Source organism: Chaetura pelagica, unplaced genomic scaffold (genome assembly GCF_000747805.2).
Source record: "Chaetura pelagica isolate M959 unplaced genomic scaffold, ChaPel_1.0 scaffold1277, whole genome shotgun sequence".
In the NCBI taxonomy this organism is placed as follows: Eukaryota; Metazoa; Chordata; class Aves; order Apodiformes; family Apodidae; genus Chaetura; species Chaetura pelagica.
In genome coordinates, this window is record NW_009953841.1 from 150,795 (window position 1) to 162,450 (window position 11,656).

Consider the following 11,656-nt stretch of genomic DNA (forward strand, 5'->3'; position numbering starts at 1 on the left):
CTTTCCCGGGGCACTGGGAGCAGCGGGCGGGGAGCGGCCTCGGGAGAGCAGTGGAGGGACGTGATGGGGGCACCGGTAGTGTCCGTGGGCACCTGCTGAGCGGCGCTGGGAGTATCAGTGGGGACAGCCCCGCCAGGGAACTGTCCCCCCCGGCTCCCATCCCTACATGCAGCACAGTTGGGTCTCCCCAGAGCTGCGGGGTTCACCTGGTTCTTCCCCCCACAGTCCCTAATGGATGCACAGAACCTGCGAATTGAGGAGCTCTTGCAGAAGGTCAAGCAGCAGCAGTACAAGCTGGACAAGCAGAATCTGCAGATTAAAAGCCTGCAAAGCAAGGTGAGCTCCCATCCCACTCTGTGGCTGGGGGGCCCCCGCCTGGCACCGTGCTTGGTGACAGCAGGGCTGGCTGTGCTGCTGCTCCCTGGCTTTGGGGACCCTGCAAAGGCCACGGCCCTGGTGCTTGTGCATTGGTGCAAACTGCAACTTCCTAGTATTTGCACAGAGCAATAGGAGGAATTGGTGTGTAGGAACAGAGCCTCTCTGGGCTCCTCCTTTGAGTTTATCTGCAGAATAAACTCGTTAGCATGGGTGTGAAAAGCCACAATAGTTTCTGGCTTTGTCAGTCTGGGGTAGCTTCTATTCCTCGAGGTTTCTGGGAAAATTCAGCCCCAGCTCTGGTAACAGGGGAGTGGCTGGTGCTGTGGCAGCTCCCCTGAGTACCAGCCTTGAAAATGAGCTGCGATAAAATCGTTCTGACTGGTTCCTATTTTTTTAGGTCAATCTTCTCATCCCCTTACACCTGAAGAACAACAAAACACAGTCTCTGAAGTGGAAGATAAACCCGAAGAAAAGCCTCAGCTTCACCAACCAGAGCCAGAATGCTAGTGGGGAGCCCATGCTGACACAGAGTGAGTATCACCTCTGGCCCCTGCTCCTCCACGCTGGGGCAAACTTGCAGCAGTTGCAACCATTTGGAAACAAAAGGTTCAGTTGTCCTGAGTCAGGATGTGAGATTTTCTTGCAAAACCAGAGTTTGGGAGCTTGGCTAGACTGGGGAGATCTGGAGCACAGGCAGGATCCTCACTTTCTGCATCAGTATTGGTCCAACGGGAATTTAAGGATTTAAGAGGAATTTTTCTGCCTGATATTAAGAATGCAGTGGGGAGCAGAGAAATGCTGCTGGCAGGTATTTGTTCAAGAGGATTGGCAGGTGGGGGTTGAATGCAAGCAAGAAGGGAGATCTCTGCTTGTTGGAGTTAACTCTTGTTCACTTCCTCTGCCTTTACCAGACAGGGTCTGTTTCCCTGTCTGCTGGCAGAGGGGAGAGTTAGGGAGCCCTGGACTTTGAGAGGAGAGCTGCATGCTTGTGTGTCCATCTCCCTTGGCTCATATTTAGGGCTCATATGTGAAAGACAAGGGCCTCTGCTCATTCCATGCTTAGGGGAAGGTGCTGAGCTGCAACAAACGCCTGGGCAGCAAAGGCACCAGCTACACATAGCCCTGGAAAATGTGCAGCAGGCAGGTGAGTGGATGCTGATCTGGAGCTCCTGACTCTTCTTGCAGCATCCTTTCTGCTGGCAAAGGAGCTGGAGCAGCTTCTGCAGAGCACAGGTCAGCAGAGCGGGTGTCCCCAGCAGCACAGTGTCCTGCAGCCTCCCTCCCCGCAGGGTCTGCTGCTGGGAGCAGCTGCTCATGTTGTGTCAGCTGAACCACAGTGCTGGCTCCATCCCTGCAGCTGTCTGGGGATGTCCAGTGTGAGCCAAACAGAAACCAGGCAGGGTGCAGATGCACAGGGGAATCCTGCCTGGGGCTGGACGCAATGGGAAGACAGCGTAGTTTGTATGTGGAGGCTGGAGCTGAGGTGCCTGCAGGCTGGTGGGCAGAACAAAGAGCTGCAGAATTGATGCAGATAAGGAGAGAGATGGGACACAGGGCTCCAGCTCTTTGTGGTGCTCAGCTCAGTGGGGCTGGCCAGCACACAGCAGGGCTGTGTGACGTCTCCCTAGGTCAGAGCTGCACTAGTGAGCCAGAAAACTGTCTCAAAACCTACTTCTCCCTGCCCTGTTTTTCCCCAGCTCTGCTTTATGACTAGTACTCAGTAGTGTGTCCTAAAATCGTTTGTGTTGGAAGGGGTTTTTGAAGGTCATCTAGTCCAACCAACTAGTCCAATCCCCTTGCTCCACTCTCAGGTTATGCTGAAAGTGGGGTACAGGGAGATAAGTTCAGGTCTTTTCTACTTGCTGGTGACAGGTGTAGGTTGTGTCTTCTGCTCTGTGCTGGCTGATGGTGCTGGCTGGCAGGCAGTGAGGTCCCACAGCCCCAGGGACACTGAGACAGTGGCTGCAGGAGGGCAGCACCTTCTCGTGCTGCACTAGCAAGAAGGGAGATCTCTGCTTGTTGGAGTTAACTCTTGTTCACTTCCTCTGCCTTTACCAGACAGGGTCTGTTTCCCTGTCTGCTGGCAGAGGGGAGAGTTAGGGAGCCCTGGACTTTGAGAGGAGAGCTGCATGCTTGTGTGTCCATCTCCCTTGGCTCATATTTAGGGCTCATATGTGAAAGACAAGGGCCTCTGCTCATTCCATGCTTAGGGGAAGGTGCTGAGCTGCAACAAACGCCTGGGCAGCAAAGGCACCAGCTACACATAGCCCTGGAAAATGTGCAGCAGGCAGGTGAGTGGATGCTGATCTGGAGCTCCTGACTCTTCTTGCAGCATCCTTTCTGCTGGCAAAGGAGCTGGAGCAGCTTCTGCAGAGCACAGGTCAGCAGAGCGGGTGTCCCCAGCAGCACAGTGTCCTGCAGCCTCCCTCCCCGCAGGGTCTGCTGCTGGGAGCAGCTGCTCATGTTGTGTCAGCTGAACCACAGTGCTGGCTCCATCCCTGCAGCTGTCTGGGGATGTCCAGTGTGAGCCAAACAGAAACCAGGCAGGGTGCAGATGCACAGGGGAATCCTGCCCGGGGCTGGACGCAATGGGAAGACAGCGTAGTTTGTATGTGGAGGCTGGAGCTGAGGTGCCTGCAGGCTGGTGGGCAGAACAAAGAGCTGCAGAATTTATGCAGATAAGGAGAGAGGTGGGACACAGGGCTCCAGCTCTTTGTGGTGCTCAGCTCAGTGGGGCTGGCCAGCACACAGCAGGGCTGTGTGACGTCTCCCTAGGTCAGAGCTGCACTAGTGAGCCAGAAAACTATCTCAAAACCTACTTCTCCCTGCCCTGTTTTTCCCCAGCTCTGCTTTATGACTAGTACTCAGTAGTGTGTCCTAAAATCGTTTGTGTTGGAAGGGGTTTTTGAAGGTCATCTAGTCCAACCAACTAGTCCAATCCCCTTGCTCCACTCTCAGGTTATGCTGAAAGTGGGGTACAGGGAGATAAGTTCAGGTCTTTTCTACTTGCTGGTGACAGGTGTAGGTTGTGTCTTCTGCTCTGTGCTGGCTGATGGTGCTGGCTGGCAGGCAGTGAGGTCCCACAGCCCCAGGGACACTGAGACAGTGGCTGCAGGAAGTCAACACCTTCTCGTGCTGCACTGAGCCCTGTGGGGATGCCCTGGGCATCCCCAGCACCCTGGGCATCCCCCCTCTTCCTTCCACCTGGCTGAGCTGTGAGCTCCCCCTTCCCTTGCTCAGCCCCTAGTGTTGACATCACTGACAGAAAACAAATCCCTTTCCTCTCATTAGCAAGTAGAGTGAGTTTTCTGGCAAATCTTAAAGCACACAATATCTGGGGGGGGGCAGCCCTCGTGGCCTCTGCCTGGGGAGGCTCGTGGCTGCTTTTAGAGCAGGCATGTGCTGGGGGCTCCGTGTGCTGGGCAGAGCTGAGGTGCCAGCAGGGCTCCAGGAAACGCTGATGGACTCCACCAGCCGCCCTTTCAGAAAGACCCTTTTATTTGCATCCAAGGGACACAAGTTTTTTCAGGCTGGAGATGGCTCAGGGCCAAGCGTGTGAAAGTTGAAGGCTCGAAGCAGCCTGGAGAGTGAAAGGTTTAATCGCTTGCAGAAAGAGGATCACGTCTTTTGGCAGAGCCTGGGCCCTGGCAGCCAGCCCAGTAGGGGAAAGGTGGAGCCCCACGCGCTCCCCCCGTGGCACTGGGACTCCGGGATAATTGGGTTGGACTGGGAAGAGTGAGGGGGAGGCGAAGCCGACAGCTCCAGGCATGTCCCACCATCTGCAAGAGAGAGTGTTTATCCTGGGCTGGCGACCGCCCGTCATGCCTGGAGATCCTGTTGGGTAAATACGGGGGTGCCTGGGGCAGCCTTGTTGATTCTGCTGTCTTGTTTGGCTAAATAAAGGGGGAGGGAAAGAAAAACATCCAGAGCAGGCAGGAGGTCTTGTTGTTCTGCTGGTGCTGTAGGGATGTGCAACATGAACTGGAACTAACGAGTGTGTTCCTCAAACAAAAAGATCGAGCTGAGCCTCTTCAAGCAGCTGCATCTCAGTCACTGCTTGAAAGTCCCCATTGCAGGAGGGAAACAGAAGAGATCCGAGTGCAGGGAGTGTGCCCAGGGCCCAGGAAACAAACATGCAGGGATGGGGTTGGTTTCTGCACCCACCCAGGACCATCCTGCCCGTGCTGGGAAGTGGTGGGAGAGGCAGTGAGGAGCTGCACGAGGCTGGGCAAGCCCAGCATCCCCTGGCACGTCCCTGCTGCTGCTCTTCTGAGCTGGGCTCGGGTGGTGGCTTTTCCTTCCCCTGAGACTGGATTAGTTCCCCTGGCTCCGTTCACTTTGGAAGTGGGGATATCAGGATGCCCTTGGCCACCCTGCAGTATTGGTGGCTTTGTGTGGTTTTGGTCCTTTCTGCAAAACACTTGCCCTTGATTCACAAGTGCCTGGGCCTGGGTGGGGGCCTGGGGGCCACATGCTTGTCCCTTGGGTGCACTGGTGGGCTCAGGGGCCCCAGTCCTGCCCTGGCATTGCCCAGGGGTGTGAGGGATGCACAGATCATGGGTCCAGCTGTGCTGGCTGTGAGCAGGGGGAGGGAGCTCCCCATGCCAAGGAAACGTGCAACAGGGGAGGCCTGCGGGGGAATGGGTGAAAGGTGATGGCCAGTGTCACACTGATGTCCCCTGGGTCCCCCCTATGGACACTTCGCCTCGTTGTGGCTCTGATGCAGCAGAGTGCCCAGTGAGGATGAGGACTGCTCTTGCCCTCAGCAGCTCAAAGTCCCCTTTTTCCCCCTTTCTGCCCCATGTGAAGCCCCACAGCTGTGGGGCAGGCCCCTCTCCCTGCTGCCACCCCTGACCCTGGGACAGCTCTGGCAAGGGCCCCCCAGGGGGCTGCAGGGGGGGCAGGACCCCAGAACAGCCCAGACCTTGTCTGTAGGTTTCTTCACCCGTCTGTCCTGGGGTTGTGCTGGCAGCAGCTGTGAGCCACCAAAATCCATCCCACCCTGATGGGGGAGAACAGGCCCCCTTTGTCTGGGGGTGCCGGGGGCACCTGTCCTGGCTGACAAAGAGCCCCTTGACTGCGCTGGGGGCTGAAGTTCTGCACATCCTCCTGTGGCCTTTTTGACTTGGGTTTTGTAACCGTTCCCCCCCAGCCCATCCCTCCCTGAGTGCTGCGGGTGGTGGCTCCTGGATGGACTTTTGTCAGTGCTGTTGAAATGGTGCTTTGCTGGCAGCTCTGGGCAAAGTCCCCACAGGGGTGGAAGGAGAGGAGGGAGCTGAGCCAGCCCTGGATGGAGGGGGCAAGTTGTGGGGCCTCACCTGGGCAATCTGCTGGGGCTCCTTGCAGTCCACCCACCCCTTCCCTACCCAGTCACTGTGTCTTGGCAAAAGGGTCACCCCAGCCTGGCCCCAGGCCTGCTGGTGGCCAGTTGCCCAGTGGGATGTCTGGCTGGGATCACCACAGTTGCTGGGAGCAAGAGGCCGAGCGCTGGTCGCTCCAGCACCTTCCCAATGTCAGGGCTTTCTGCCCTGAGGCCCTTTGAGAGGGCTTCAGCCCTGGGGTGGGATGGAGATGCTCGCCCTGGCGTTACCCCACCCATGACAGGCTGCTCCTGCCTGCACAGAGGGAGCTGGGAAGCTCCTCAGGTCTCTCCTCAATGGGAACTGTCCAATGGGAACGGGTCACCCCAGCTTGGCCTGATGCCTGGCTTCTGCCTTGGACAGAAGCCCAAGGAGCTGTGTTTGGGTAGATGGAAAGATACGGGGTCACAGCACATACAGATGCTGAAGTTGGGGGCCATTGACTCCAGCACGTGTCCAGGGCCATGGCCTCTGCTGCACACAGCTGGCCAGGCTCGTGGCCAGGGCTGCAAGTGCTGGGGCCATGGTAAGAGCAACCTGCTGAGAAAATAGAACTCAGGCCCGTCATCTCAATGGCTGTTTCCTTCCCCCCCTAGAGCTCCCAGAAGATTGCCACCAGCTCTTCCTAGCTGGGCAGCAGAGCAGTGGTGTTTTCCAGGTGCAGCCTGCAGGGTCTCAGCCCTTCAAAGTCTACTGCGACATGACCACAGGTAACACCGTGGAGATGTCCCACAGCACTTTGCATGATGGTCTTGCAAGTGGTGAGCCCAAATGACCATGTTTTCCCTGCCTGCAGAGGGTGGCTGGACAGTGATCCAGAGACGCACAGATGGCTCTGTGGACTTCGACCAGCTCTGGGATGCCTACAAGAATGGCTTTGGAGACCTTCATGGTAGGTGGATGATGGTGTCTATCTTCTTATTGAGGGTTAAGTGATTTCTTAGCACATGTCATTCCCCCTTTCTGGTCCCTGGAGATCTCTGTGTGCTGGAGCACAGTGTTGGGCTGAGGAGGGGGGATATTGCAGAGCACAAGCCCTGGTCTTTCTGACGTGTCCTGCAGGTGCCAGACAGCAGTTCAGATGCTGCAGAGTTTTGGGTTGTCCCTGTTTATTTCTGGAGCCTTTTTATGTGTCTGCTTTGAATGGCCTGTTTGTTTCCCTGAAGCCAATGCAATGTGTCTTGTTTCAGGTGACTTCTGGCTGGGCCTGGAGAAGATATATCAGCTTGTCCAAGAGGGAAGATATGATCTCCTGATTGAGCTGGAAGACTGGGAGGGAAATTCCCAGGTGGTTCAGTTTGTCTTTAGCCTTGGTGGTGAGAGCACAGCCTACACACTTAACTTGCTGGGATCTCTGTCTGGAGAGCTGGAAAACGCCATGGGGGACTTCAGGCAGCTGCCCTTCTCCACTCGGGATCGTGACCACGACCTCAAGGCTGACACAAACTGTGCCAAACACCTCTCAGGTTAGTACGAGCTCTTCCTTCCTAGTGACACGCACCTTCCCTTTGGCTTTCCCTGTCTGGTGGTGGCCATGAGTGGGACAGTGACCGTGCAGGATCAGACCCCTTTGATGTTGAGTCCAGCTTGTACCCTCCTTCCCTGGGAAAGCTGCATCCTTGGGAGGGGCCATGCAGGGAACTGGGAGGGAAGCTGAAACCAGGAGGTCTTCATGGTTGGCCCAAGCATCTGTCTTCATAACAGCTTTGCTGGCTCCTTCTGGTTTGAAAACCTTTCCAGCAAAGCAGAGGCAGGTTCCCAGGCCTGAGATGCAGCTGCAGGGTTTGAGCAGGTTTTGCATGTAAGAAAGTGCAGCAGGGACGTGCAGACACATCCTGAAGTCATATAGGATCCATGCAGAGGTTTCCCCATGCATGGGACTCATCCAGTGTGTATGAGGTGGTCTCGTAAGGTCCCGAAGCCCTGGAGGAGGGGGAAAAATGGGGGCAGCAGCTGCCTTGGACTTGGGTTTGTTTTCTCTCTGGAAGTGCTGTGGATTAAATCTGCCTCTGCTTTGCCTTGGTAGGTGGCTGGTGGTTCAGCACCTGTGGCCATGCCAACCTGAACGGGAAGTACTTCCGCTCCATCCCCCGCCAGAGGCACGAGCGCAAGCAGGGCATCTTCTGGAAGACATGGAAGGGCAGGTATTACCCCCTGAAATCAACCACCATGAAAATCCAGCCCGCGGCATTGGAAGCAGAGCGCTAAAGCTGCCACTTGAGACTTGACCTTCTCTGTGGAGCACTGACCTCAGCTCCATCACTTGGTGTTTACAGAAAACAACCCCCCCTCCTCGGGAAGTCCCTGAGGAGTGATTCTCTTGCTTAGCAGCCCTTCAGGGCATGACAACTCCTTGCTATAAGTAAAACAGCTCCATGTTGTTGATACCCCTGGATGGGAGCTCCCTGACAAGAAGAGGAGCCACCAGCAGGGACATCCACCTCCAGAGCATGCACAAAGGTCTTCCAACCTGCCACATGTTGCGGCAAGTTCAAGTTGTCTGGTGCTTTCTGTCCTGTCTGAACACTTTTGTGTGGGTTTTGGTGAGCTGGGACTGGGAGAAGGAGGGCACATGAAGTGTTTTGCCACCCTGGAGCCAAGCATTGGGTTTGGAGCCTCTCTGTGTCCTGTCTTCCACTGCTGTTCCCAGAAGTCCTGTGTACTCTCCTGTGAAAGCCCTAGAGCTTCCTTCTCCTGTGGGTGCCTTGGGGCCATGAACCTTGGGCAGCTCCATCTGTGCAGCCCCTGCTCCGGGGCCTTCATCCCGCTGGGAATATGGGCTGTGGTGGAAAGGCTGAAGGACACCCTGTGTGGAAGGGGACCTCAGGCTGAATTAGCCCCCATGGCTTTGGAGCCCTGTATTTCCGGCTGTGCTGGAATTTGCTGGGAGCTAGGGAAGATCATTCCAGCTCCAGGAGGTGATGGGTGGGATCTTGCAGCTGGTTGCATGAGGGCTGAATCCTGCAGGGCTGAGTTAAGCTATGCCTGGAGCTTGCCAGCCTGGTTAGGATGGGCAGTAGGACAGCACAGGGGCAGAGCAGTGACTGTCCTGGGCAGGACCAGCCCTGCTGTCACCTAGATCTGGGAAGCTTCCTTCTCCCAGCAGACACCCAGTACTTCAGCATGAGTAGCATTGTCCCACCAGTGCCCCAGACCTCACTCCAAAGGCCCAGCAGGTTTCTCTGCAAAAGCCACCCCAGCCTCCCTGGGTGCCCACCCTGATGTACAGCATCACCTCTGCCTTTGGGGTGGGTGTCTGAGGGAGGTGGGCAAAGCAGGTCCCCAAAAACTGTTCTTAACCAAGCTGCCATCTTGGGGCTTCCCAAGCATCCTGCCCTATTGAAGTCATATTGACTCCTGTGCTAGAGCTCCTAGCTGCTAAATATTGTAAATAGTCATTTGTAGGATGGTGGATCTTGTTGATGAATTTCCTGTTTTAATTTGTTTCCATATTTAAATGCAGTGTTAATAACAAAGTGGTGTAATTTATATATGTTGATGCTGGGGAAAAAAACAAAAGGCAACTGTAGTTTGTGTATTTTAAACTTTTTTTTTTTGTACTAAAATATCTTTTCTGAAGATGTCTTTTAATAAAAAGAAGCCTGTAACTGTCCTGCCTGGATTATTTGCCTGCTGATTTAACAGGAGAATTTCGTGGGAGCTGTGTGAGGACTCTGGACTCAAACTTGACTTGGGAGTTTGACCTGAGCACTGAACTTCCTCCTGGCCTCTATTCTCAGCTGCAGCCTGTGGAGCTCTCTGGGATAAATCCCTGCTGCAGCCTCAGCAGGAGTTGTTAGTCTTCTTGAGGTTTATGTGCCTCTAAATTTCTTTCCCCTCTGGAAACCAGGCCCTGGGGCAGCAAGTTTGCAAGAGAAGATGAGCTGCTTTCCTCATTCCCTGCTGGAGCCCTTTGCACCAGGGAGAGGTTCCTTGCAGCTGGCTGGAAAACCCTGTCCTGACTCCGTGACCAAGAGCAGAGGCTGAGGTCTGAGTTATCCAGCCAGATTAAAGTCAGAGCTGATCAGGACAAGCCCCAGTAAGTAGCAGCCTTTTACCTGCTCATACCACTCATGCATAATCATCTCCAGAAGCACTTAATGGCAATGTGTGGGGAATGATTTATGTATGTAAGAATGAAATGAGCTGGGGGTGGAGTGGGAGCTTTGGAGCTGATGGGGTGAACACCAGCTATGCTCATGATCCCAGGCATGTGGCCTGATGCTGGAGCTGGAGAAAATTGCAAGAGCTTCTTTGCTGGTCAAGGAAAGGGGACAAAAATTGCTCATAACAAGGAAGGGATGAGAGGCTACTCTAGTCCCCCAGAGCAGCTGGATAAATACCTGATGCACTAAAGTGTGGCCCCAGCTCCTGTGTCTGTTCTTCCCTGGGGAAAAACCTGGGGTTAATGATAGCCCTGAGCACAACTGCACAAACAGCCCATTAATACCAAGCCCTGTGCTGTTATCTGCTCCCTCCTGCACCCAGAAATACATTTTTAATGTTCCATTTGCTCAGTTCAAAGCTTGGTTAGTCCCTGGGTACAGCAGCAGATGCTGAAGTGCTGCGTTCTAGTCCTGATGCTGAGATCAAACTGAGGTGTTTTGTGCCTCAGCTGGAAACTGCAGAAGGAGCTGCACTGGACTTAGTGCCAGGTTTTGGGGGTTTTTTGCAGACCTGGGGTTTGCTCCCCAGGGGTACATTTGAACGTCAGCATCTACAGAACGTGCCCAGTGGACAATGCCAGCTGGTACCAGTGCTGAGCTCTTCTCTCTGGTGACCAACGATAGGACCTGAGGGAATGGTGGGAAGATGTGCAGGGGGAGGTTTAGGTTGGACATTAGGAGGAGATTCTTCACCCAGAGGGTGGTGGAGCACTGGAATGGGCTCCCCAGGGAAGCAGTAATGGCTCCAAGCCTGAAAGTATTCAAGAAACATTTGGACAACACCTTCAGGGAAATGGTGTGAACTTTGGGGTTGTCCTGTTCTGGGGCGGGAGTTGGATTTGGTGATCCAGGCTGTCCAAGGAGGTGCTTGAGCCACCATCCCTGGAGACATCGAAACAGACAGATGTGGTGCCAGGGGACAGGGTTTAGTGGTGGATGTGGCAGAGTTAGGGTGGTGGTTGGACTCGATGATCTTGAAGGTCCTTCCCCACCAGAGTGATCCTGTGACACTGATTCCAGCCAGGGGGAAGGCTGAATGCCCCACAATTGGGCTGGTCCAGGAGCTACAGCTGCTGCTTTCTTCTGTGCCTCAGCCTCACCCTGTTGTGCTGTGCAAGTCTCCAGGTCCCATCAGTGCTGATGCCACCCCAGCCCCCCAGAGCAGGGTCCCACACTGCAGCATGTGGCATCCTGGGGCCCTTCCAAGGTCCCTCTGCAGAAGAATCATAGAATGGTTTTGTTTGGAAAAGACCTTTCAGCTCACCCAGTCCAACCATTAACGACCCATGTCCCTCAGCACCATCTACATGAGTTTTAAACTCCTGCAGGGCTGGGGACTCTACCACTGCCCTGGGCAGCCTGGGCAGGGCTTGACAGCCTTTTCGGGAAAGAAATCCTTCCCAAGATCCAATCTAAGAACCCAATCCCGGGTTTTCATCGGAAATCCTCCTGCAAACCTCCAGGTCCTGCATTTCAGCCGGTTGTGGCGCTGAAGCAGCCGCAGCACCGGGGAGCCCGGCGGGGCAGCCCCCTCCAGCGACAGCGACAGCGATGGGCAAGGACAGCGATGGGGCAGGGACAGCGATGGACAAGGGACAGCGATGGACAAGGGACAGCGATGGACAAGGGACAGCGACCGCGCCGGCAGCGGGAGGAGCGCGGCCCCCCGGGATGGGCTTTCCTGGCAGGAAGGGGCAGGAGGGGCAGGAGGAGGCAGGAGGGGGCAGGAGGGGGCAGGAAGGGGCAGAAAGG

General features: G+C 55.3%; 1 protein-coding gene across 1 annotated transcript in view; it reads left to right on the top strand.

The window, feature by feature from the left end:
- Nucleotides 1-8,031, top strand: part of ANGPTL4 (angiopoietin-like 4) — a 41,522-nt gene extending 33,491 nt beyond the window's left edge. The window contains exons 2-7 of the mRNA XM_010001323.1: nt 226-336; nt 776-908; nt 6,335-6,448; nt 6,535-6,630; nt 6,929-7,204; nt 7,765-8,031. Of these exons, the coding sequence (XP_009999625.1) occupies nt 226-336; nt 776-908; nt 6,335-6,448; nt 6,535-6,630; nt 6,929-7,204; nt 7,765-7,946 (912 nt within the window). The 3' untranslated portion in view covers nt 7,947-8,031. The remainder of the gene's footprint in view (nt 1-225; nt 337-775; nt 909-6,334; nt 6,449-6,534; nt 6,631-6,928; nt 7,205-7,764) is intronic.
- Nucleotides 8,032-11,656: the final 3,625 nt, after the last annotated feature.